We start from the raw sequence: 25,631 nt of genomic DNA, 5'->3' as shown, positions 1-25,631 counted from the left end.
TTGAATTTAACAATGTTCACCAATTGTTTCATTTCATTGAATGTACATACAAAAATATAAACTCAACCCCAAGCCAATAGTGGGTTATTTATACCCAGAACATTGGGTCAACATTTATTTAGACTTCAGTACGCTGCCCGAAATGGTGACCAAATCCAATCTTCAACCCAATCTGTTCAAAATTCGACAGCTATCTAGCGAATGGTTTAGAAACACAACACAGTATTTTTTAGTGTGTGTTCCCAAAATTCCAATTTCTCTCAAGTATTGCTCGCAAATCTGTCTAATCCATTTACTTCACAGGTGCGGCATATCAAGATGCTGATTAAACAGCAGGATAATTGCACAAGTGGGTCTTAGGCTGCCCACAAGATAGGTTTTACTGTATCGTGGGTGTGTTTTGACACTTACTGCTTTCGATACAATAAGTGAGACCCTAATGAGGACAAACACTATCGGACTGTGTGGAAACAAAAGGATTGTTCCTTCTTCAGAAGGATGACTATCAGTGCACCGTCTGAATGATGAGACTACCCTCTAGTGGCGGACGTCCGTACTCCATCAACGATTTGTATCACCCAATGTGTAACCTCAACCCAAACAAAAACAACAAAAGTGAAATATAAAATCTGCTTTGAAACCCTGCCCCTGGTTTGAAACCTTAACTACTTTAAAATCTAAGGACACAAATTCTGACAGCCGAATTTTTTTAATGCAAATTTCGTAACCGATGTTAAAAATGGTGGCCTTAATTGGAAAGCTAAAACCTCCCTTGAAACGTTACTTTGAAAAACGAACCCTAGTTGAAAACCCTACATTGAAACCCTAATCCTGATACATTACTTTGAAACACTAAACCCTAGTTTGTGCTACATGTTTAACCCCAACCCTAACAAAAACAACATAACTGAAATATAAAATCTGTATCTATCCCTAGTTTGAAACCCTATCTCTAAACCCTAACCCTAATTTGAAACCCTACCTATAAACCCTAACCCCAGTTTGAAACCCTATCTCTAAACCCTAACCCTAGTTTGAAAACCCTACCTATAAACCCTAACCCTAGTTTGAAACCCTATCTCTAAACCCTAACCCTAGTCTGAAACCCTACCTATAAACCCTAACCCTAGTTTGAAACCCTATCTCTAAACCCTAACCCTAATTTGAAACCCTACCTATAAACCCTAACCCTAGTTTGAAACCCTATCTCTAAACCCTAACCCTAGTTTGAAACCCTATCTCTAAACCCTAACCCTAGTTTGAAACCCTATCTCTAAACCCTAACCCTAGTTTGAAACCCTACCTATAAACCCTAACCCTAGTTTGAAACCCTATCTCTAAACCCTAACCCTAGTTTGAAACCCTGTCTCTAAACCCTAACCCTAGTTTGAAACCCTACCTATAAACCCTAACCCTAGTTTGAAACCCTATCTCTAAACCCTAACCCTTATTTGAAACCCTACCTATAAACCCTAACCCTAGTTTGAAACCCTATCTCTAAACCCTAACCCTAGTTTGAAACCCTATCTCTAAACCCTAACCCTAGTTTGAAACCCTATCTCTAAACCCTAACCCTAGTTTGAAACCCTATCTCTAAACCCTAACCCTAGTTTGAAACCCTATCTCTAAACCCTAACCCTAGTTTGAAACCCTACCTATAAACCCTAACCCTAGTTTGAAAGCCTATCTCTAAACCCTAACCCTAGTTTGAAACCCTGTCTCTAAACCCTAACCCTAGTTTGAAACCCTACCTATAAACCCTAACCCTAGTTTGAAACCCTATCTCTAAACCCTAACCCTTATTTGAAACCCTACCTATAAACCCTAACCCTAGTTTGAAACCCTATCTCTAAACCCTAACCCTAATTTGAAACCCTACCTATAAACCCTAACCCTAGTTTGAAACCCTATCTCTAAACCCTAACCCTAGTTTGAAACCCTATCTCTAAACCCTAACCCTAGTTTGAAACCCTACCTATAAACCCTAACCCTAGTTTGAAACCCTACCTATAAACCCTAACCCTAGTAAGAAACCCTATCTCTAAACCCTAACCCTGGTTTGAAACCCTACCTATAAACCCTAACCCTAGTTTGAAACCCTATCTCTAAACACTAACCCTAGTTTGAAACCCTACCTATAAACCCTAACCCTAGTTTGAAACCCTATCTCTAAACCCTAACCCTAATTTGAAACCCTACCTATAAACCCTAACCCTAGTTTGAAACCCTATCTCTAAACCCTAACCCTAGTTTGAAACCCTATCTCTAAACCCTAACCCTAGTTTGAAACCCTACCTATAAACCCTAACCCTAGTTTGAAACCCTATCTCTAAACCCTAACCCTAGTTTGAAACCCTGTCTCTAAACCCTAACCCTAGTTTGAAACCCTACCTATAAACCCTAACCCTAGTTTGAAACCCTATCTCTAAACCCTAACCCTTATTTGAAACCCTACCTATAAACCCTAACCCTAGTTTGAAACCCTATCTCTAAACCCTAACCCTAGTTTGAAACCCTACCTATAAACCCTAACCCTAGCTTGAAACCCTATCTCTAAACCCTAACCCTAGTTTGAAACCCTATCTCTAAACCCTAACCCTAGTTTGAAACCCTATCTCTAAACCCTAACCCTAGTTTGAAACCCTACCTATAAACCCTAACCCTAGTTTGAAACCCTATCTCTAAACCCTAACCCTAATTTGAAACCCTACCTATAAACCCTAACCCTAGTTTGAAACCCTATCTCTAAACCCTAACCCTAGTTTGAAACCCTACCTATAAACCCTAACCCTAGCTTGAAACCCTATCTCTAAACCCTAACCCTAGTTTGAAACCCTACCTATAAACCCTAACCCTAGTTTGAAACCCTATCTCTAAACCCTAACCCTAATTTGAAACCCTATCTCTAAACCCTAACCCTAGTTTGAAACCCTACCTATAAACCCTAACCCTAGTTTGAAACCCTATCTCTAAACCCTAACCCTAATTTGAAACCCTACCTATAAACCCTAACCCTAGTTTGAAACCCTATCTCTAAACCCTAACCCTAGTTTGAAACCCTACCTATAAACCCTAACCCTAGCTTGAAACCCTATCTCTAAACCCTAACCCTAGTTTGAAACCCTACCTATAAACCCTAACCCTAGTTTGAAACCCTATCTCTAAACCCTAACCCTAATTTGAAACCCTACCTATAAACCCTAACCCCAGTTTGAAACCCTTTCTCTAAACCCTAACCCTAGTTTGAAACCCTACCTATAAACCCTAACCCTAGTTTGAAACCCTATCTCTAAACCCTAACCCTAGTTTGAAACCCTACCTATAAACCCTAACCCTAGTTTGAAACCCTATCTCTAAACCCTAACCCTAATTTGAAACCCTATCTCTAAACCCTAACCCTAGTTTGAAACCCTACCTATAAACCCTAACCCCAGTTTGAAACCCTATCTCTAAACCCTAACCCTAATTTGAAACCCTACCTATAAACCCTAACCCTAGTTTGAAACCCTATCTCTAAACCCTAACCCTAATTTGAAACCCTACCTATAAACCCTAACCCCAGTTTGAAACCCTTTCTCTAAACCCTAACCCTAGTTTGAAACCCTACCTATAAACCCTAACCCTAGTTTGAAACCCTATCTCTAAACCCTAACCCTAGTTTGAAACCCTACCTATAAACCCTAACCCTAGTTTGAAACCCTATCTCTAAACCCTAACCCTAGTTTGAAACCCTACCTATAAACCCTAACCCTAGTTCGAAATTAGGGCTGTGCCGGCTAGTCGACATAGTCGACATCACCGATTACGTCAATACGTCGGGACGCACATACCGTCGAGTGTCGATAATTAAAATACGTCAACACGTGCATACCGCCAGTTGTAAACAAGCGCACACAGCAGAAAAGAAAGGAGAACAAAAAAAAAAAAAAGAACAGTATAAATGGTGGCGGCGCGCTGGTTCATGCGTTCAGGGCGGGGAGGAGGAGAGCAGCATCACGAAGCAGCTAAAAAGCGAACAAGATTTCAACAAAAAGTCAAACGAGTTGGTCGTCTGTATCCTTTGTAAAGCCGAGTGATGAACGAACATAAACATTAACTTTTATTTTAAAAACCAGCATGTATAGTATGACGTTTTTGGGGGAAAAAACTACCATGTATAGTATGGTGTTTTTTCCCCCAAAAACGTATGGCGTCTTTTTTTTTTTTTTTTTTTTAAACGACCATGTATAGTATGGCATTTTGGGGAAAAAAAACAACAGACAACAGTGCGGCAGTGTAAAATCAGTGCCAAGACGCTAGTAAACCGCAACAGTGGATTGATGTAATCTGCCAGTGCAAGGTGACCTCCTCTTTTGGTTTGCCAAGACCGTCACACCGCATTCTTCTTTATAGAAACATTTGAAACTATTGGCGACTTTCATAATACAGACAAAAGAGAGACGTGGGCGCTGCAAAAAGATTGGGCAGGCCGATAGGCCTCTTATCGCTGCTACACAATGGCTGAGTTAAACTAGTCTGTTTGTTTACACGCACACACACACCCTCACACACACACAAACGCCATGCTGAGTAAACACGAATCTCACCTCGACCCGGCAGCTGCTGGCACAGACTGAAGTCCCTGATAAGTGGCTTGTAAATTTGACAAATCACAAAGTAGAGCAACTGACTAATTGGAATGAGGAAAAAAAAAAGTCAGGTATATAAAATGAGGCTGCTAAATCGTGAAAAATCAAACTATCGTCACTGCCCTCAAACACAGTGGGCGTGTCCGCTGAATGTGCTGAATCCACGCCCCGTTCAACTGTCCTCTTTCTTATGCCTACAAATACAGTAACTCTATATGTGAGCCGTCAAATATATATATTTATATCCGCGTAAAGCTTACGGTGGCCGGAATATAGTATCCCACTGGGTCATGACAACGGGGCGCTCTAAAGCGGCCACACCAGCGCAAGGCACTTTAGAAAAAGAGTTTTGCTGTCATGAGTATGTACAGGCAATCTAGAATGAAGTGTTGCTCAGTGAGCCTCCAGTCACAACTTTGAGCTAATTCAACAGTAACTTTATTTGTACACGCTACAATACAAAGAAGCCGACATTGCAAGCGCTCACAGACCAAGCCATTAGGTCCACTTGCACACTAACCAGACTCAGCAGATAACTGCAAAGAAGAAACCGTTTCCCTTCACCTTGTCTTTTTCAGGTGTATTGTGTAATTGTTAAAAATTTAAAATAAAATCCCATTTTGGAAAGATGCTGAAATATCAAATGTGAAGCAGTGAAACCCACCTACTCGCAGTTTGCTATTCACAAACTCACCCGTTCCAGATATTTGTGCTCTTTCTGCAATGCCCTAAAATGCCACAAGATGGTGCCGAAAACACAGGCTAATAGTAAAGAAGGAATTGATGTCAAGGAAGCGGGATGAAGTGACAAGAATATATAATTTTCGTATGTCAGATGCCAGCTAAGTTTAGCCTGGGTCATTAGTGGAAATTATAGAGTCTCCAACCTATGTGTATATTTTTGTTCTGCTACTTGTGTGCACAATGAAAATGACAAATCTAGTAAATGTTCGTAAGTCGGGGAGGAGCTAATGTTAGCTCTGCCAGTTGAAGTTACAGAGAGTCTTTTCATGCACATTCATTTTTAAGGATGATACTGTAAGATGAGTTTGAAATGATTGTAAAGTGTTTTGGTATCAGCTTGTGATATATTACAGATTCAGCTTTTAATGTACGCAATTATAAAACAAATTTAGTAGGAGGTACATTTTTCATCAGGCTCAGGTCCCTATCTGTACTTTCTGAATGCGCCGTGCTGAAAACATTCAACAAAATTCTACTCGTCAACACACCACATCAACTTGCCGGCAGAATTCATATCTGCCGGACTTTCAGTGACCACACACGCCACATGCTCATCGCCGCCGCCGCCGCCACCGGGACACGCAGGCAGCGCGGCGTCACAGGCGTGGGACCCACGCGACGAGGCGGGCGAGCTGCTGGGGCTGAGCTGGAGCGCCGTGGTGTCCTGCAGCGTGTGCTCGCTGGTCTCCATCTCGAAGGCCGCCCGCGCCGGCCCCTGGACTCGGGGGTCGGAGCCCGCCGGCAGGCCCCCGCCGCCGCCGGCGGCGCAGCACGCCACGAAGAAAGCCAAGGCGGTGAGCAGAAGGAGCGGCCCGATGACGATGGGGGGGTTGTCGCTCGGGACGAAAGTGCCGAAGGCGAAGGCGCCCACGAGGGTGATGTTGACGCCGGCCAGCAGCATGCACAGGCCGCACGCGCAGCAGAGCGGCGGCGAGGGCAGGCGCGCGTTGGGTTTTGGGACCCGCTTGCACGTGTTTTCTGGCAGCACCATGGAGGAGCGCGTGAGGCGTCCGGAGCAGCTGAAGATTAGATGCAGAAGCGATGGACTCATCACCTGAGATGAAGAAGAGGCTGGAAGAAATGATGAACAATCATCGGCAATGTTGCCACCTTAAAGCGCAAGTCAACCCAAACATATTTTTTTCAAGAATATGTTCTATGCAAGCCCACTATAGTTGAAATTGGGATAAATTCATCCACTCGTTTTTAGCCATCTCATTTACAGTTCTAATAACTTCCTTCATATTAATTGACAACGTATTGCATCCAACCCTCTCAAAGTGAACCGTAACATATCGAATCGTAATGCCACTGAATCTAATCGCATCGCACTTAATGTATAGTGGCGAGATGCACACGTCACGTTACTCCAGACAGTAACGTGCGCACCAAGCAGTGTTCAAAGTTCGGCGTATAACATTTACTTACTTTATATGGGAGACGTTAATGGTGATTGTCCGTCCATGTCGAAGTGAAGGCGGTGTAGCAGAATCGGACATCACGTGTCGTCTCTCTGCGGGTGCGGAGCACACAGAGCTGCTGTCTCCGCTCTGGTGCACGAAACAGAAACGGCACGCCCACTTTTAAACCTGGAATACAATCAATTACACACGCGCGCCCGAAATCATGTGGATTCATAAGTCCAATAAAAAATTGATTGTACACATAATTCAATTAAATTGAAATCAATGTAATGAAATAACACTCAATTAAAAAAACTGAAAAAAAAAATAAAAACACAAAATCAAATAAACTCGATAAAAGGAAATGGCACACGAATAATTGAAATGAAAAACTGTTTTAAAACGTAACACTAAATACAAACAAGAGCAGTATCAGTACGTTGAATCAAAAACAGTTAAATGAAGTAACACCAAATTAAAAGAAAATGTATTTAAATAACATAGCGTTAAATTGCATTCAATCACAAACAGTATAGCAAACCAATTACATTCAATTAAAAATCGATATGAAGCAGCAAAAAAATTTAAAACAAATAACTCTTGACAGTGCACAAAATAAAACACTAAAATTTAGTACCAGTAAAATAGAATGCTAAATTAAATTAATAAATGAACAGTATTTTTTTTCTAACTAATATGCTTATGTGGTTTGAGTTCGCAGAAGTGTACTTGCACTCAAGTGTTCTAAAGTGAGTTCATCTAGTGACACAACACAGTAATTCATCACCAATATTTTATTGAAAACAGCATGCCAGGGAAAATATCCTCCGCACATTACACACCAACTTGACCATAACAGCTATAAAAAAAAAAAAAAATACAAATTCAATGGTGGAAGAGTTCTGTAATTGCATACCATTCTCATTTGCTGCCACTTGCTTTAATGGTGCAAACAAACGGACAGCAGATAAGAGGCTTTTAATTTAGCCAGGGCTCGTTTTCCCCCTGCTCGTCCTGTGAGGCAGCAGCTCAGTGTTGCCATAGAGATGTTGTGTCCACGGCAACCACGTGGAATCAAAGGTGCGGACACCGGACTGCCTTACGCAAGCACACAACATATGAAAGTAACCTCTGCCAAATACAAAAATACTTCTTTAAATATCAAATTCACATGTAACGTAGAGCTCAGCTATGGTTGGTTTGCGCATCGTTCTTGGCACTCGGGAGAAACAACGTTAATGCGCCGGGTATCTGATCAATGAAAAACACTTTTCTTTGACAGGGACAGTAAACTTAAGAGGCCATACCCAGATAGCGATGAAGGATTGCTGACAAAGTTCTCTTTGGTCAGCGAAGCATGTATTCTTTATCCTCATCCGTCCAATCGATACACTACACTCACATAAAGAAAAAAAAATCCCTTTTAATACCAATATGTAATTCCATATACCGATGTTAACCTCAACAAGTGAACTGCTCACATTTTACTTAGCGAGGCATAAAATGAGGAAGGAACAGGCTAGAATAAAAAAATAAAAATAAAAAAAACTGATAACCTTGTCTCGTGCAAAACGGGCTCAAACGTGACTGCGCTGAGACGAATCCAGATTCACAACACGTGTGAACTATACTGTAAATGATATGTCAAACTTTTAAAGTACATCAGTGCTGCAGGTAAATCAAACACTGTATGTGGAAGCTTCATGACAAAAAAAAAAAATAAATCATTACTACCTCTTTCTTCACAGTCTGGAAACTGAACTAAAATTCACAACCCACTTTGAGCTAAGTACAAATCCAGACATTCCCGTTCACATACACTGACAGGCTTCATAAAAGCTACATATAATAATAATAAAAAAAAAAGATAATTCTGTTTCTTCATGCGATTATGAGGCAATCATATAAAGCAAGGTGTTGGACTACAATAAATACAAAAATAATATATGACCTACTAAATTCTTGTTTCTTAAAAAAAAAAAAGGTTAACACAAACATGTTTGGTTTAAAATGTCAGGAGCTTCCCCGAGGTTTCCAAGAGGAAGTGCTACTTTGCTGCAAGTGATAAGATTACAGGCAGTGGGAAGGGGAAAGAAAAAGTTTCCACAACACAACTTATCAATTCTGATAGGCTGGCCCATCACACACACACACACACACACACACACACACACACGCCCACACACAAACGGAGAAAGAGAGGACAGATTATCAAACGAGGTCGGAAAACAGGATGGCGAGCGGCTCGATTTCAGGCCTTGAGCTGGGCCGCGCCGTCTCGGCCGCGCAGGGCGTTGGACTGCGCCCTCCTGCGAGCCAGTCTGGAGTTGGATGGCGGAGAGAGCCTCATGGAGCAAGCAACGACGGGACACGCGACTTCCGCTTCTTCTTCCTCCTCCTCCTCCTGCTGCTGCTGCTGCTGCTGCTGCTCGTCGTGCTGCGACAGCTGCCGGTGGAAGGCGATGGCTTCGGCCGCAAATTGGCTCAGGTCTTTGGTGCTGCTGTTCCTACGAGGTCGACGCACAGAACGCTTCAGAGATGTTCTTTGACGTGAAAGGCTCAACATAAATGAGGAGAACCATTTTAACCCTACTGTTACGGTTACTTCTTTGGTACACGCAAAAATGAGCACGGCCTGCTGTATGTTAAATTGAGAGAAAAAAAAAAAGGGCTTAATAATATGGATTGTTGGGAGGCCAATATTGGTCAGAATACTATTCTAATAACGATTAATCGGCCAGTTAATTTAAATAATATAGGATGACTAAAATAAGGTCCTTTTTTTTTTTTATCCCTGTACAACAACAACGATATGAATTACAGGCAGAACATTGGAATGTTTGACAATACCTTGTGCTTTATATTTGTGCAACATTACAGAAAGAAAAAGTCTGGCAAAAATGGACAAATTTTTTGAAGGTTTTTTTTTCATATTTGTTTGAAACTCATTATTTTGTGTTGTTAATGTGTTTATGTTGGGAAAAAAAACCCTACAAAAATAGGCAGATTTTTTTTTAAGAGCTAATACAATGTAATACTATCCGCCCGATTAATCGGTCAGGCCCTCAAAAAAAAAATCTGCCTTTTTTTGCAGATTTTTTTTCCTCCAACATAAACACATTAACAACACAAAATAACGAGATTCAAACAAACATGAAAAAAAAACCCTGCAAAAAATGTGTCGATTTTTGCCAAATTGTTTTCTCTCTGTATTGTTGCACAAATATAAAGCAACCTGTTTTTTCCAAAATGTTCTAAAAATAGAGTGGGTGCGGCTTATATAACGGTGCGGCTTATAGCACGGTAAGTACCTATTTGCACGATATCTATTTGAGTGGTTTTATGACTTCTGTCTTACCTCTGTAGGGCATGAGGAGTTGGAAGACCTCTCTCTGGTGCGTTCTGTACAAAGGGAGGTAAAGCAATGTGAAACACAGGTCTTCAATCATGAACCCTCAAACACCAAAAAACAAAACCTACCCCCTGCACCCACGGGTGCTTTAGGACCCGAGCGGCACTGAGGCGCAGAGTGGCGTCTCGTACCAGCAGCTTGCTGATAAGATCCTTGGCGGCGTCTGTGATGTGAGCCCAGTCCTTGTCCGGAAACTCGTACTTGCCCTGCTGGATGCTCTCGAACAGGTGACTCTGGGGGCGGAACATTACGCGCCGTCTTAATTAGACACGGGTGACGCATTCTAGAACGGAGGCGACATTCTCAGCATGCTAACTCCATGTTCCTACTGCGGCGGCGTTCTATTTTTGAAACGCGATCTGCTCGCGACTACATGCGGCCGTCGCCCGATGGAGCGTTAGTCAGACGATGGTCAGGTGACGGCAGGGGACAAAGGTAATGAACGCCCTTCGCCTCCAACGCTCCTACTTCAGATGCACCAACTTGTTCAACGCCCGGCAGTGATAGGCGAGGCGCAAAAAATATATATAGACATTTGTGTCTATATTAGGGCTGAACAATGAATGGAATTCAAATCGATAACTCGATGAAGTAGAATGCAATTTTTAAATCACAAAGGCTGCAATTTTTTTTTGGGGGGGGGGGGGAGCCTCAAGTCTGTCAATCGGCTTTATTTTTCGTATATGTACTACTCAGTGCTTAAGAAGTGGATTACAAATGTTTACATATTTCATGAAGCATTGCAAAGTTGAAGCCACAGATTTTTTGCATTATTTTGTAATCTGCAATCTTATGATTTAATGATTTATGTTTACGCCACACGTGTTTGGCAGTATTTTGTGTCTTTCATTCTAAAGATGGGCAGAGAGGGAGCTTGCCTAATGTTTAGCTTGTTTATTTATCTAATTTATTGATTGTGTTCATTAAAAATACACGGGGAGGGAAAAATTATTGCATGTTATTTTTCAATTGCAATATTGAAGAGGGGTGGAGTCGCAATTATCTTATTTTTTTAAATTGTCAGCCCAAGCATATGTGTTTAAGTGACGGGATTAAAAAATAAATAAATTCCACTGAAAATAGTGTAAATTTAATCAAGTTCTTCTAAATTCCGTCACCATAAAAAAAACCCTTACAACCCGACAGGCAATGTTTTAAGGAATATTTTAACAATCCTAGCTGTCATCCAAGCATAAAGAGGGGTTGAAAAATAAGTTTTCTCTTTCTTTCCAAAAACATTTCAACAGGACTTTGTAAACTTTGCTTTTAGGCCAACAATATGTGGATAAGTCACACGAGAGGCCGCCGCGTAGTTGACAAGTCCAAGCTGGGCGAGCGTACCTGGCACGTGCGGCATGTTTCCCCCCGGTCCCACCCACAGTCGCTGCCACAGTGGCCCGTGAAGGGGGGGCTGCCACTTAACAGGATGTAGAGAATGACCCCGAGGCTCCACAGGTCGCAGCGTTTGTCGTAGAAGGACGCCTCGTCGGTGAACACCTCCACCACTTCTGGGGCCATGTATTCTGCTGAGCCACACTGAAAAACGACAACAAATGGCCACAGGTTTGCAGCGTTGTAGTGAGCAGCATAAGGCGCTCCGTTACACATTACAACCAGTGTTTCTCGAGCCTCATTGAACAGAGTTAAATGCTAATTCAGTTGTATGAATGACGGGTTAATTGTATCTTCCGCCATCTAGTGGGCGAACATTGAATTGTTCTGCCTGCCACTATCTCTCGCTGGCAAAGACCAATAAAGAGACATTTGTAATACCGTAAATGATTTTTGGGGGACCAACTGATCTCTCCTGGGCCGCGAATGTGCCGTAAAACAGTGGTTGGGATCACAAGCTACAAATCTTACCGGCGTGGTGAGTTCTGGAGTGGTAATAGGCGTGCAGGCGCTGCTGAGCTGCACACCGCTTCCCAGGTCAAAGTCACAGATCTTAACCGGCGACACCTGAGGAGAGACAAATGGAGGCTTCCTTAAGGTCAGAAAAAATGTTGGTGAAATGAATGGTCTACATAATCACATTCAGGCACTTTTTAGGACTTTTTAATCGCCTCACAGCAGCCTGGCTTACTTGATCAGTGTATTCACAAAGGACGTTCTCCAGTTTGAGGTCCCTGTGAGCGATGCCTGTAAGGACAACACGCTGTTACCGTGACAACTAGGACAGGTCAGCCGGATGTGGGCGGATTGGACAAGAAGGCGACTTACCCTTTATGTGTAGGAAGTCAAGCGCTTGGGCGATGTCGCGGACCACCTTGCTGGCCTCCAGCTCATCAAAGTGCTTCCGGTTCTGGATGTGCGTAAGAATGGAGCCTGGGACACCAAACAATCACATTGCGGGGGTGTCGCATAGAGCGCGCGGACAAAATGGTCGCCGTTACTTTCCGCTCACCTCCTCGTAACTTTTCAAACACCAAATAAAAGCAGGCGTCGTCTTCAAAGAACTCGATCAGTTCCAAAATGTTCCTGAGTCGAAATAGCTCCAATTTAGTTTCAGTTAACGTTAATTGTGGTACTTCCAAGGAATGTCTTTCAAACAATGACGTGAATTCCCTCACTTGTTTCCTTGACACTGGTAAAGCGTCTCCACTTCTCGGAAGACTCGGCTGCGGCTGTGACCTGCGCTCTTTTCGATGATCTGCGTGACGGACCAAAAATGTATTTCAATGCAATGTTATGTAACTATCTGCCTAGTTTCTCTTGCTTAGAGAAACTATCAGTCTTCAAACATTTCAATCTACAACAACCGCACCCACCTCAAAAAATACACAAACAGCGATTTTTTTTTTCTAAACAAGAACCGTTGACGGTTCGTTGGAAGTGTATGAGGAATTACTCAATTTGTATCCCCCAAAAAAATGAATGTATTCAACGCTTCGTAGTGGTAAACATGTTACACTATCATGATGCAGCACACTAGGATGATGGATCACCAGCTATGCAGAGAGGAGACATCAGGGATGAATTTTATTGCCCTATACTGCACTGTGTTATCCACCTCATTCCTAGCACCTATGAGCCTTTGCGGGAATTATGGGTGCATCTCCAAAAACTCAGAAGTCAGGTCACGGTTAGCTCATAGTCTGAATCGGAATCGAGAATCGTTAGGAACCCGAAAGTCTTTGCTATTGGGTGGAAACCTTGCATGTGTATTTTAACTACATTTGATTTGCGAATTTGCGACTAAAACTATTAAGCATTTTTGCCCCAAAGACTAAGACTAAATCAAAAATGCCTGCCAAAAACAACACAAAAACAACAATTTTTTGTAGTGCTCCACAAAAGCAGGTGGATCACTTTTGTTTTTATTTTTTTTTTTAAAAAACAGGCATTTGCAAACATATTTTACTTTGGAAAACACTGTTCAACCTCTTTGCCCATTTTGTGACATTTTGGGAAGCAAACAGAATTATAATCAATTTACGTTTGACCATTTTCTGCACTGTCAATTTGAATTAATTCTCTCTTTTTGATTAAAGGCACTGAATTTTTTTTTTAAGTTGTTTTTTTCTAAACGGCCCATTCATCAAAAACAATCGGAGCGATTATTCGATGATTTTAAAAATAAAAATGTAAGTTGCAGCCCTACATATAGCCCATAAATTTTGAATGTCGCTCTGAGGACTTAAAAAACTGAACAGAAAAGTACCCAACTGTGCTTTGAATGCTCAACTAATCCTATCAAAATGTCTCACATTGCCCTTTCGTAGAAACAAATTTTGAAAGTCACCTTTACTGCATACTCCTGCCCGTTCTGCAGACTGACGCATCCTTGGACTTTGGCAAAGGCACCCTGGCCAAGCACCTCATCTGTCAGCTTGTAGAGGTCTGAAATGAATGACCAGTTAAATACATATCGCAATGAGTCATATTCAAATCCTGCCATTGTTACCATCAAAAGTGCCAGTGGAGCTGTTTGTGGCTCTTGATCTTTTCTTCTTCTTTCGTTTGGCGGCATTTGGGATGTTCAAAGGCTGGCTTTTCTCAACTTCTGATGCGGCACATAAGGACAACAACAAATAGAGACATTTGAAACTATGTCGGCCGCACTGCACGATGGGGCTGTCGTACCTGCAGGGACTTGAGCGATGTGCTGCCTGTCATCTGAAACGATCCCATTCTGCTGCGGTTGTTCCCCATAACACTGCCCTACTTGGCCCAGAGCCAGGGGGTTGCCCTGGAACAGACAGGAAACGAAGGGAGGGAACGTAGGGAAGTGTGGTGTGAAATGTGCTTATGATTCTGCTGAGAAAGTAGAAGAGGCAATGTATGGTTTTCTACTCCTTCTAAACACTTATTTTTGAGAGCTACCATGCCACCAGGGGCTTTTTTTTTTTTTTTTGCAAGAACCACTATTTTTAATGCACCCCTTCTCTAAGGCAACCTGCCAGAACAGTAGCTCCCTGTCATTATGCAAAATGCCAATGTTATCAGCTATTACCGGCAGTATCTACACATACAGCCAACGTACATGACTCACTGAGAGTGATGAAACGTGTATGTGTGGAAAGGTAGATAAGGCTGACAAGTCAGTGCACAGATAAGCGGATGTTTCACATCAACGCGGTGGCGTATCATACCTGGAGCGAACGCTGGAAGACATGCAACTCCGTCATCACGCTGTGCCTCACCATAGTTGCCAACTGAGGGAACATTACAAATATTTAGTTGACCTGGAATACCTTGCAGCAGCCAAAACTTACTCAGATGCAATAACAAGATAAGCTCATGTCAAGAACACCATGTCACGCGTCAAATACTGCCTTACAGAAGGATTATTTCTTAGGGTACACATAAAAAAAATATTCAATAATAACTAAGTAACTTTGTTTATGATAGTGTAGTCCACGTGTTAATTAACTTTAGGTTGTGTCGATTTTGCATTTTGACCATATAAATAAATCGCTTTGTCAGTCCTCTGAGAGAAGCGCTATATAAATAAATGGTCTTACCAGGACACATCAGTATGAAATGCAATAGCTAGCCAACGTTTGCAAATCCAAACCAGGTCATGACGTCATCGACAGCCAAGACATCGTCAAAAGGTCTTACATATGAATTTAATATATTAAATTAATATCTTCCCATAACCGCTAGGTAAAAGAACTGAAAAGCGTCTATGTATTGAAAAGGACACACAAACGACGTAATGTTGTCAGCGTTAGCCACAGCTAGCTGGCTAGCCTAACACAAACCTGTAAAACACTGTCCGACTGTCATTCATGCCGTCCCTACGTATTTCAAAGAAAAGCCCGGTGCCGTCCAAGCGAATATTAGACATGAAATGGTCTTGTAACCTGAACATTCTCCGAACTGGCCTATTCCCCGCCGGTCAGAGCCTCCGAAAGCTGATGTGAACTGACAAGCCTGCCATCGCTAGCTGAAAGCCCCAGTCAACCGTGACGCGTTCAGCGGGAAACCACACGAAACGATATCGCCACGCCTACTTCCGCGTATTCTCTCTTCTTATTGGTTTGATAAAACGTCACGTTGACGTAATTTTGCACGCCTCTTTAAGTTACAGTACAGTATAGGAAATGTTTTATCCCGCTGGTGAACTTTACTCTGTTTCCTTCTTTATGCCTTTCACAGCATGTCATTTGTACTTTATTTTATTAGATTTACTTTATATTTAATCACTACAACTGAGAACTTTGACAACCTAATTTCCCTAATGATTAAAGTGTCTGTCTGTCTGGCTAACCTAGTCAAATCTATTCGCCATATTTTGATCGGTCTGGTGAATTTCAGAGGGTGTATTGTTTCCCCTCTTTATGCCTTTCATAGACAGTCATTTATACCAGGCAATAATTTGCAAACCCAAATTATTTTTGTGTTGAATGAGCGCACATGCTAATTTTTTAAGTCAGGGGACCCCTTACAGGGGAGAAAGGTTTTCAACATAGCACCAATTAAACAAGACTTTCATCATGGGTGCTTTGGAGTTTTATTTATTTATTGTACATTTAAATTCGAGACTTTTAAATTTGAGACCTGGTCAATCGAAACGAACGTAACCAAATTCACTTTTTTTTAAGAGGTAAGAAGCCAGAGTACCTGAAGCAAACTGACACAAGCACAGGAAAAACAAGATTGCCAAAGACATTGTGCCCATTTATATGTTGCAAAAGCAGTTATTTATGCACATTTTAAACTTTTACATTATACAGTATGTGCAGTGCTTACAAGCTGCAAATATTTTTCAACGGTCACAAATAAAATGTTTATTATGCTTGTTTTATTGGCTAGTCAGTTCCCATCTGTAGGTATGCTTTTTTATTTTGCTGACCACAAAGTAACAGCTCATAGATCCCTGGTGGACCAAAGTTTGAGAACCAATACATATAGGTAACAAACACACAGCAGGTAACTTCCATTCATTCATATTTATTGTTTCCCTTTCAGCTTGACCCTAACTTGGGGTTTCTAAAAACTTCTAAAATACAAAATATTTACTCAATAAAAGTCAAAATAAAGGCCAACCATAAATACATGCACAGGATGAAAGACAAGAGAGGAAATCATAAACCAGCTCAGAGCCAAATAAAAACAGCACCATTGTTACCCTAAGTAACACACATTTTGACACCACCTGTAAAAGTGTGGTTGGATAGGAAAAATTCACAGTGACACTCAAACCGCTCACATGATAATATGTTACACATTCATGTGAAAGTTCTTAGTTCAGAGTCCATTACCGGTGAGCATTTTGTCTTCTTCATCTTTGCAGTTTAATTGCAAATCTTCTCTGTCATCTCTTTCTGAAAGACAGCAAAACAGCGAGAGGATCACATTAAAAAACTGTGCCAGTAAGTTAATCACTGAGGGGCAAGCTTCATTTTCAATGTAGGAAAAAAAAAGTGTGTGGAGATATGAGCCTCGTCCCGATTTCATTTTACATCCCAAATTATTAAACGGCCTGAGCTTTACAATAATGAAAGCCAATGTGATGGCTTTTATATCAGTCTCATTTCATGCTTCGCGATTAGCAACATTTGACAATGACATTTCGATTGATCGTGGAACACAAGGTCGCACTGATGTCTCACCAGGGGCTCAAGTTCAGAGTGGTCGATGAGGTTGAACTCCGAAATGAAGAAGTAGTAGTGCTTGTAGCAGGTATTGATGTGTGCCTCGGCGCCCATGCTGCAGATGCTGTCAAAGTGATGGATGTAAACATGCACAAACACCCTGAAGAGCCGGCTCAGGATCTTCTTGCACACCTGCTGGAAATTCTTGGGGAAAGGAACACCTGCAGTGGACATGAAAAAATGTGTTCACTGTTCTTTCGGGGTTTAATTTATCTGCCCAGGGCCTACAGAATCAGTAGCACTTGACATTTATAGTAACAGCATGAGACTGATTTTTTAACCAATCATATTGCAAATATTCCTCACAGGGACACCTAGCTGGCTCACAACATGTCAGCATTTTTCCCTCCTCTGATTTAAACAAAACAGAACAAAACCCTTACACCTAAGTTAGACTAGCAAAATGTCGATCTGTATCACGATTCATTCTAATTTGCTACGCCCACAATGGCTGATGGAGAATTTAACATATTCTTGGACATACTTAAAAATCCACTTTCAAGGCGGACCTTTCTAGGAAATCTAGACATCGTTAATTAATGTGGTGGTATTAAGCGGTGGATTTTAATCAGGTAAATTCCCACTGAAGACCCAGGTAACATTTCAACTGATCGTCACTCACAAATGTTTTTTTAAAAGAGCCTTTTGTTGGGAAGATATAGCTGCATGTACAACAGATTTGGAGGAAATACAACCTTTGTGAATAAGGGATAATTTTCCTAATAGGACTAAATCTGGCAGCATGGTTAGCATGACTAGCACATTTTCATCTCAGGTTCATTGAGGACTAACATTTCCAGAGCTGTAAGTGTGACTGCATGGTTGCTTGTCTATATGTATACCCAAAAGTCATCTGAGATAAGCTCCAGCTCTAAAGAAAATGGACGGATTAAACGCAGGGCTATTTCGTTGTGACAACCTATCATCGTGCCCAACAATCTATGCAATTGTGGTAATTATCAAGTCTGCTGATGCGACAAAACATGGCCACCATTTGATTGCTTCTAAATGTCAGCCCCACGGTTCAATTAACCTTGTTTGGATCTGTAGCACATTAATGAAGCTTAAAGAGGGAACTGAACCCAAACATATTTTTTACAAGAATATAATTGATATTGCGATTATGGAATATGAGTTAATCAGCAAAATCCACCCCTTCTTAGCCATCCCATGGGGCGGCCATTTTGTCACTTCTGTCGAGTGAAAGGCTCAGGTAAGGACCAATCACGGCTCATCTTGAGAAAACAGGTCAGCCGTGATTGGTCGTTACCTTAGCCCTGAGTGGTTGTGATGTCATTTTCAGTCGACAGAAGTGACAAAATGGCCGCGCCCGGAGATGGCTAAAAACGAGTGGATTAAGCACTATTTCACAAACGCTATATTTATCAGAAAGCCTTATTTCAACTAGCGGGCTTGCATAGAACATATTCTTGAAAAAAATATGTTTGGGTTGACATCCGTTTTAATGAAAGCAACCGTTACAATACACACATTCGATAAAGGACTCCTCACTCACCTACTCTGGTGGGGAAGATTTCCTCATCGTTGATGAGCGACTCTATCCAGTCCATCATCAGGTTCATGTACTTGAGAGCTGGCAGCTTGGTGGGTTTCCTGTAGTCGTCGCCGTCCTGCCACCTGTACTCGTACCTGAGCCCCCCGGACATGATCGGACAGGTGCGTTCGGTGCAGTACTCGCTGACCGTGCCGTAGATCAGGTTGATTCTGTTAAAAAAATCCACCACGTGCATGGCGATCCAGTCATTGAGGCTCTCGCCCTCAGGAAGCTGCACCACCTTTCTCAGGTCAAGGCCGGACTTGAGCGAGGCTTGGGCCTTCTTGTACAGTTCAAAACGCTGGGTGCCGGGTTCAAAGCGTTTCCTAGGTCGGAACGTTTTGTCTTTGCTGAACACCTGGCCCAGACACAGAGCCATGTCCTCAGCAGTTTCTCGCCACAGATGGACAGTTTGTACTCTCCAGAATCGGCGTTTGATTGTCTTGAAGAGAGCAGTTTCTGGCCTGGGTGAGGTCACACCAGGGGAAGAGCCTGGTCAATTTGGTTCGGGACGTTCACTGTGAAGCATAAAAGAATTTAAGTTTCATGACTTTTTCTGCCAATCTTTAACGTCAGTTCTAGAAAGTGTGTGTCGCGATTGTGAGAAAACTTGATGCAATTTGTGGAGTGAATGAGGAATGCCATGTAAAAAAGCCACTGACGTCAATTCCAACCATAGAGCATGTTTTTTTTTTTTTTTTGCCATTTCTCGGTTGTCACAAGAGCAAAACATTTTAGCATTAAATGGTTGGTCAGGAACTGGATAAACCAACCATGTTCTTGCTTGAAACAAGCTTTTTTTTTCTGGTGACACTATTGTTTTGGTAATATTCTGTGGGTCTTGAAAATCAATCAAAATGCTCTAAAACGGCTGCTAACATGAGGAAATCTGCTTTGGGAAGTTAATTGAATTAGTTCATTCCTAAATTATCGTGGCGTGAATTTGAGTCTGTATGGTTGTTTGTCTATATGTGCCCTGCAAGTTGGCCTCTTGCCCAAAGTCACCTGGGATCAGCTCCACACGGATTTGCACCCGTGACCCTTGTTAGGAGAAGTAGTTTAGAATATGGATGTTTATTTTATATCTTTACCCCACAAATGCAGATGCTAAACCTTTTTACCTGTCATAAATGTTATCCATCTCATGAAAAAAAACAAAAAAACGCCTCAAGTCATTTAACCCACCTAGCAAGCATGCGTACCATTTGGCAATCACTGAAGCTGGAGACTTCGGATAAATGTCAACAACGAACCAAGCAGACACAATAAACAGCACATTACATTTGATTACTATGATTTGGCATTTGGAATACGCCAGTTTTTTTTTTTTTAACTCTCTTGGGATTATGGTCTCTATAGTGAACTTTCCATTTAGATTAGAGCATGACCTCCGCTGATTGGACTCTACAGTCAAGCGACCTTGGGTGCAACTTGACACTATCATCAACATTTGTGTGTAAAGTGACTCCATACAATTCCTGCTGTTGTTCTTCTCTGAAACATTATCAGCAAACGTTTCATTTTCGTTTTGAGTTCACAAGTCAGTCTGTGTCCAAATGTGACAGTTTGTCCATTGCTGATTGATCAAACACCCCCGAAAGAAATTGTATAGGGGAAAAGATGATGTCACCATTATGATCTGAGAGTGTGTGATCTGCAAAAGAGATCATTTTTCTTCCTCTACTGGCCAGTTCGGGGGAGTGTGAATACGTGGTCATGAGACAGCTCCATAACAAAAGGGCTTCAGAGGAAGACTCAAATATCAACCAAAGACAAACATGGACACCCTTTACTAGTGAATAAGTGTATTAACTAAAAAAGATGAACACATGCGGGCTCAAAACCTTTTGACTCCCTGCCATACCCTCAATCTTGAAGCATGTCTGATCCTGCACTCGTCTCACGTCCACACATACTTCCCGGGTGTTTACTGACGCAACACACTAAAAAAAAAAAAAAAAAAAAAAAAAACATTGAAGGCCTGCATGGTCGAATTCAAAACACGGGCTTGGCGGTTCAAAACAAGAACTTAAAGGAGATTTTCTCACAAATAGGACAAAATAGGAAAAAGTTGTACCTGGTTGCTGTCTTACAGTGGAGGCTCCACAATGTTGGCAAAAGCTTTGGGAGAGGCCGGAGTGGATTTTGGAGGACAGCTCCAGCTGCTTTACCCCCTTCTCCTCCCCCCCTGTCTCCCCCTCTCTCCCCCCTTCTCTCCGTGCTTTAAACAGACGTCCAACTTCACTCCACAGCAAAGCACAAGTCAAGGAAAAGTTGAACTAGTCGTTTGGCTTCCCTTCCTGCGGCTGATGTCACATCCTGACTTTGTCTTGTGGGCCTGCTCTTGCTACATATGCCGTAGCGTGTGAACGCAGGAGGGCCGGGAAAGGACTTCTCTCAGTCCTTCCTCTTTCTTTTCCCCTTACTTTTCCTCATCCTACCAGCCCACGGAAGCCCGGCCCCCTCTCTGCTGAAGTGGGCCACGTCTATCGGCCACAAGTACAGAGCAGAGAGCGCGACAATCCCACAAATATGTCAAAAGATCTGGCAGAGCGGGCTGCTGTTTCATGGCAACGTATCATTTAAATCATTCGCCTCTTTAAAATGCTTTCTGGGAAGCCGGTATAAAATGGGGATTTAGTCAAAAGTTCATAATAGGAAAAAGGTTGTCCAAGGTGTTTTGTGGCCCTTTAAAAGTGAATAATGGCGCAGTAGGTATTAGTTTCGCAGTTAGTTATTCAGATAGACAACAAGAAGACTCTTTCTACACATGTTGGGGGTATGAGTCACCAAGATACATGGGTGATGAAAACAATTCCCACGTGAAAGCTAGTTCACGAGTTTCAGATTCTGAAATTGTTTGCAAGAAGAAATGAAACTTCATATTTGTATATTCCGAAGTTTAATTTAAAGGTTAGTACATGTTTTGGACTATTTATAGACAGTGGTAATGAAACAAAAATACAGTTTAATTCACTCTTGTAACTCAAAACACTCGGCTCACAAATCAGCTTTCACCATTCAAATGAATGGAAACGCCAGGCCTCCCCTCGAAACAACAATGAAAATATATGTACTGTGTTTTTAAAAAGGAAAATAGCATTCTTTAACATCATCCTTTATGAGAAATAGATCAATGACATAATAAAATGTTCAATTTTATGATTAGTTCAGTGGGACTCCTTTTGGTTGGTGTGTCCACCAGATAATACAGGCATGCAGACGCAAGCAAAAATGTTCACAATTACCGTTTCTTGATAAAGAATATGTGAGTATTGTTATATTATCTGTCTATATGTGTCCATTGCTTAAAATGGTAACACAACCACATGATGCTATTCGTTAGCCTGTCTATGGCTTTTCGGATTATGGGTTAGTGTTAAGATAACAGACTTGAAAGCAATGTTATATTATTGTTTTCAATACAAAAATTCTTCACAGCAAATAAATAAATAAATAAATAAATAAATAAGGTATCTTAAGTCAAGGCACAACCACCATTTTTTATCTTCTATTTAACACAAGTCGCTGTACCTCTACCTAGCTACAGATAACAGATTGTGAGTACTGTACTTGTGTTACAGTGTTACTTGAGTTTGTACCTAATTTACCAACACAGAAAGTAATACAGTATAGTTGTAGTAACTAAAATCGCCCAGTTGGGGTCCTCCTGACACATGCGTAAGGGAAATTTAACAAGACAGTTTGAAAAGGCAACATGTCAGATCCTCCACAACCATTGTTTGTCCTGCCTCTTACAAAGTTTGCCCCGGTAGAAACATTTGTCTATGAAACAACTGTATCGTGTTCGGACACCCAAATGTTACCTTTGTGGTTGTGGGGAATACAAATACAATACATATGCTATTGTCCAGCTGCTACCTGTCAAAATTTATAACGATATACAAATATAACAAAGAGTGCTTACGTATAAAAACTAGACTTCAACAATCTGTAAATGCTATAGGCCAGCAATTTGAACACATAAGAGATTGTACTTGTAATATATTATAATTGCAATTTAAAAGATTTTTTTTTTTGTCGTGGTAAAAAGTTATCAATTTCGGTAATATAGCGCCCCCATGTGGCCAATGCGCACACACTAGAAGGAGCAGCACAGTGTCCATTGAATTGAAGAAAAAAATGTACCAAAAACCGTTTACAGTAAGTCCTTTGCATTCTATCTGATTCTATCATTGCTGTGTGTTTTATAAAGTGCAAAAGAAAGGGCTATTTTTTTTGGGGGGGGGGGGCCGTAATGGATTGTGATTTCCATTCATTTCGATAGGGAAATGTGATTTGAGATACATATGTAATGTATGATTTTATATACAGCGTATGTTTTTACTTGATCACTTCACTTGGCCAGGGAATAAACTTAAAATAAAGAAACCAATTTATTGCAACATGCGATCAAATGTATGGAAACAGTAGTTGTATAATTCATGTTAGGCATATCCTCATATAGCCCCTTCTAAAGCAGTGCCTTTCACTCTAGGAATGTGGCCATTGCGTCACCTTAACCTTGTTCACTTCAGTAATGACTCTGCTTCAAAATGGCCTATTGAAAAACTATGTGATCTCATTGGAAGAGTTGTCAGGTCAATGTGTGGATGCATTCCATATGCCTGAAACTGTCATAGGTTTCATGCCAGATGTTTTTGTCAACAGTCAGAAATGTGACACATGAGGAAGTGGAACCAGTCGGGTCTCAGTTGTCACGCTGACACTAAAAGCACTACAAAGGTAATCATGGTAAAAACACAGCCTGACATGTTAAGGACTTCCCATCCATTCTCAGAATCAACATTGACTGTGACTTGAAAGCCAATCAAGAAAATAGCTGTTCAAGACTGAAATTCTTTCACTTCATTTGGTGCACCTGCACTCCATCCATCTGTTTTCTTTTCTCGCTTGTCTGCACGCAGGTCGAGGCTGAGCTGGAGCCTATCCCAGCTGACATTGGGCAAGCTGGTTACACCCCGAACTGGACGCCAGTCAGTCACAGAGCACATAACTCGCATTTCAAGACACGCTGCAAATGAACTTAAACTTCAACATTCATTTACTTGTCCCTTCCAGGCAAGGGGTGTCATGAAAAGAGTCCCCAGCAGCAGCTGCTTTGACCTAAACTCTGTTAAATATGACAAGCATGTGGTGCAAAAGCATGTTTTTTTTACAGTGCACCTGTGCTAATCATCCGGTTGAGCTGATGTTTGACAGACAAGTACAAGTGGACTTTTATCCTTGTTTCGGACCAGGTTCTGGGATTCCTATGAAACCTGAATGGGCCGCAGGGTGACCCTGTTGAGTTGATTGTCTCTCTTTTGTAGGCTTGTATGGCAACAGGTGGATTAGACTAGACTATGACTATGTCTAGGTCTAATAGTCTAGGTCTAGTCAAGAAGAGCATGACATAGGGCCGGTTGATTAATTACGTTTATAAATGATTTCAAATGAATTGGTCGGGATCATCCTTCGATTTACTTAGCGAAACTTTTTGACCCAAGGTATTTGCTATTTTGCCGAACTCGCCTTGCCTGACCACATTTTAGGATGCTAAATTGCCCAATGTTAATACATGTTTTGAGAAAAACATTTTCCAAACATAAGCTTTTTATAAGCAAAGGGAGGGAAGGGGGGTATCAAAATGGGAAGACTGATTTTTGTGGAGAAAACAAAACAAATCTTACACTTCCAGTTACAGTGAGACAAATTGAGATGTTTGAAACAACATTATTGAATGACTATAACCCTGGATAATACATCACAAAATATATGGTAAACATTACTGTTCAAGCATTTGGGACAATTTTATATTTTCCATTAAAACACTGCTGTATTACCCTTGGTTTTTGTTATACCCCAACACACATACACACACTCACAAATACATTTTTATATGGGTATTGGTTGTTCACAATCATACTGCTCATCCAAACTCAATTTATAAGGGGTCAGTCAGTCCATCATTTTCTCAGTCCAAACACACAGAATTTTCATATGTTGTAAGATGATCAAAGGCAAAAAATGAAGGCGTTATCAAAAAAGTCTTGCACTTACCAACCATACATTCATAGTTCAGTTGTACTCGCTTTACCACTAATAAGCGGTATAGATAATGGATGGATGGATTTTGAACAGCAAACAATCCCTTGACAATATATAAAATGCATGTGCCATGAACAATAACAAAATGTAACTTGAGAATGTGAGTGCAGTAGTACACACACAGGCAATAATGCAAAGCCTTTAGAAACTTTGGCCAATTAGAGAGCGTCCCGCAGTGATGTATTGATTTTATTTATGATCTCAGTCCAATGACATTGACTCATACTTACTTTGTTTTAGTCATTTTAGGCACATTTGTATGACAGCACCAAATTCTGAATTGAAAAAGTAGGGCTAGCTCGCCCAAGCTGGATAGGTGAGAAGCAGGGTACACCTTATACTAGTTGCCAGACAATTGCGGGGCAAATAAATTCAGAACTCTGAGGCAGACTTTCTATCCGCATAGAGACCCTTGCTAGCCCTTCATAGCTGCCTGGTGGTGGCCGGTTGGGGGCCTTGACTATTGGTCCAAAACAATTACGCAACTGGACTATCACGCTTTTGTTTATGTCAATTTTCTAATAAAAAGATGGATTTTCTTGTCTATCATCCTGGTTTTTCCTCTTCTGCGGCACCAGGTGGACACAGTCCTACTAGTACAAAATTGTCTTACTAATGAAGACAAAAAGTGTACCACAATTAGATCAGGTGTCAGAATTCCCAGTGTTGTGTCAA

At 41.3% G+C, this 25,631-nt stretch overlaps 3 protein-coding genes across 6 annotated transcripts; all 3 read right to left on the bottom strand.

Annotated features, from left to right (window-relative positions):
• Window positions 1-4,952: 4,952 nt before the first annotated feature.
• LOC147139000 (transmembrane protein 275-like) lies at window positions 4,953-7,095 on the bottom strand. The gene is made up of 2 exons (XM_086047699.1): window positions 6,801-7,095; window positions 4,953-6,443 (listed from the first exon to the last, which is right to left on the bottom strand). The coding sequence occupies exon 2, from the start codon at window positions 6,421-6,423 to the stop codon at window positions 5,845-5,847; it is 579 nt and encodes a 192-aa protein (XP_085903825.1). The 5' UTR covers window positions 6,424-6,443; window positions 6,801-7,095; the 3' UTR covers window positions 4,953-5,844.
• A 459-nt stretch (window positions 7,096-7,554) lies between these two features.
• Window positions 7,555-15,640, bottom strand: mknk1 (MAPK interacting serine/threonine kinase 1). 2 transcript variants are annotated; one of them, XM_086048097.1, is made up of 14 exons: window positions 15,497-15,640; window positions 14,780-14,842; window positions 14,271-14,376; window positions 14,092-14,190; window positions 13,930-14,027; window positions 12,758-12,837; window positions 12,592-12,665; window positions 12,408-12,512; window positions 12,271-12,326; window positions 12,051-12,146; window positions 11,529-11,723; window positions 10,256-10,420; window positions 10,134-10,177; window positions 7,555-9,282 (listed from the first exon to the last, which is right to left on the bottom strand). In XM_086048097.1, the coding sequence occupies exons 2-14, from the start codon at window positions 14,831-14,833 to the stop codon at window positions 9,027-9,029; spliced, it is 1,428 nt and encodes a 475-aa protein (XP_085904223.1). In that variant the 5' UTR covers window positions 14,834-14,842; window positions 15,497-15,640; the 3' UTR covers window positions 7,555-9,026. The 2 variants fall into 2 exon arrangements, with proteins under 2 accessions (XP_085904223.1, XP_085904225.1); XM_086048099.1 differs by having other exon boundaries at window positions 15,395-15,600.
• Window positions 15,641-16,566: 926 nt separating this feature from the next.
• mob3c (MOB kinase activator 3C) lies at window positions 16,567-25,058 on the bottom strand. 3 transcript variants are annotated; one of them, XM_086047192.1, is made up of 5 exons: window positions 20,923-21,002; window positions 20,710-20,788; window positions 18,807-19,363; window positions 17,249-17,451; window positions 16,567-16,960 (listed from the first exon to the last, which is right to left on the bottom strand). In XM_086047192.1, the coding sequence occupies exons 3-5, from the start codon at window positions 19,222-19,224 to the stop codon at window positions 16,931-16,933; spliced, it is 651 nt and encodes a 216-aa protein (XP_085903318.1). In that variant the 5' UTR covers window positions 19,225-19,363; window positions 20,710-20,788; window positions 20,923-21,002; the 3' UTR covers window positions 16,567-16,930. The 3 variants fall into 3 exon arrangements, with proteins under 3 accessions (XP_085903318.1, XP_085903317.1, XP_085903316.1); XM_086047191.1 differs by lacking the exons at window positions 20,710-20,788; window positions 20,923-21,002 and adding an exon at window positions 24,909-25,058; XM_086047190.1 differs by lacking the exon at window positions 20,710-20,788 and having other exon boundaries at window positions 20,923-21,012.
• Window positions 25,059-25,631: the final 573 nt, after the last annotated feature.

Source organism: Filicampus tigris, chromosome 12 (assembly GCF_054856515.1).
Source record: "Filicampus tigris isolate MCC_2025a chromosome 12, RoL_Ftig_1.0, whole genome shotgun sequence".
NCBI lineage: Eukaryota > Metazoa > Chordata > Actinopteri > Syngnathiformes > Syngnathidae > Filicampus > Filicampus tigris.
The sequence above is the reverse complement of the archived record's forward strand: the minus strand, read 5'-3'. Positions and strand labels throughout refer to the sequence as shown.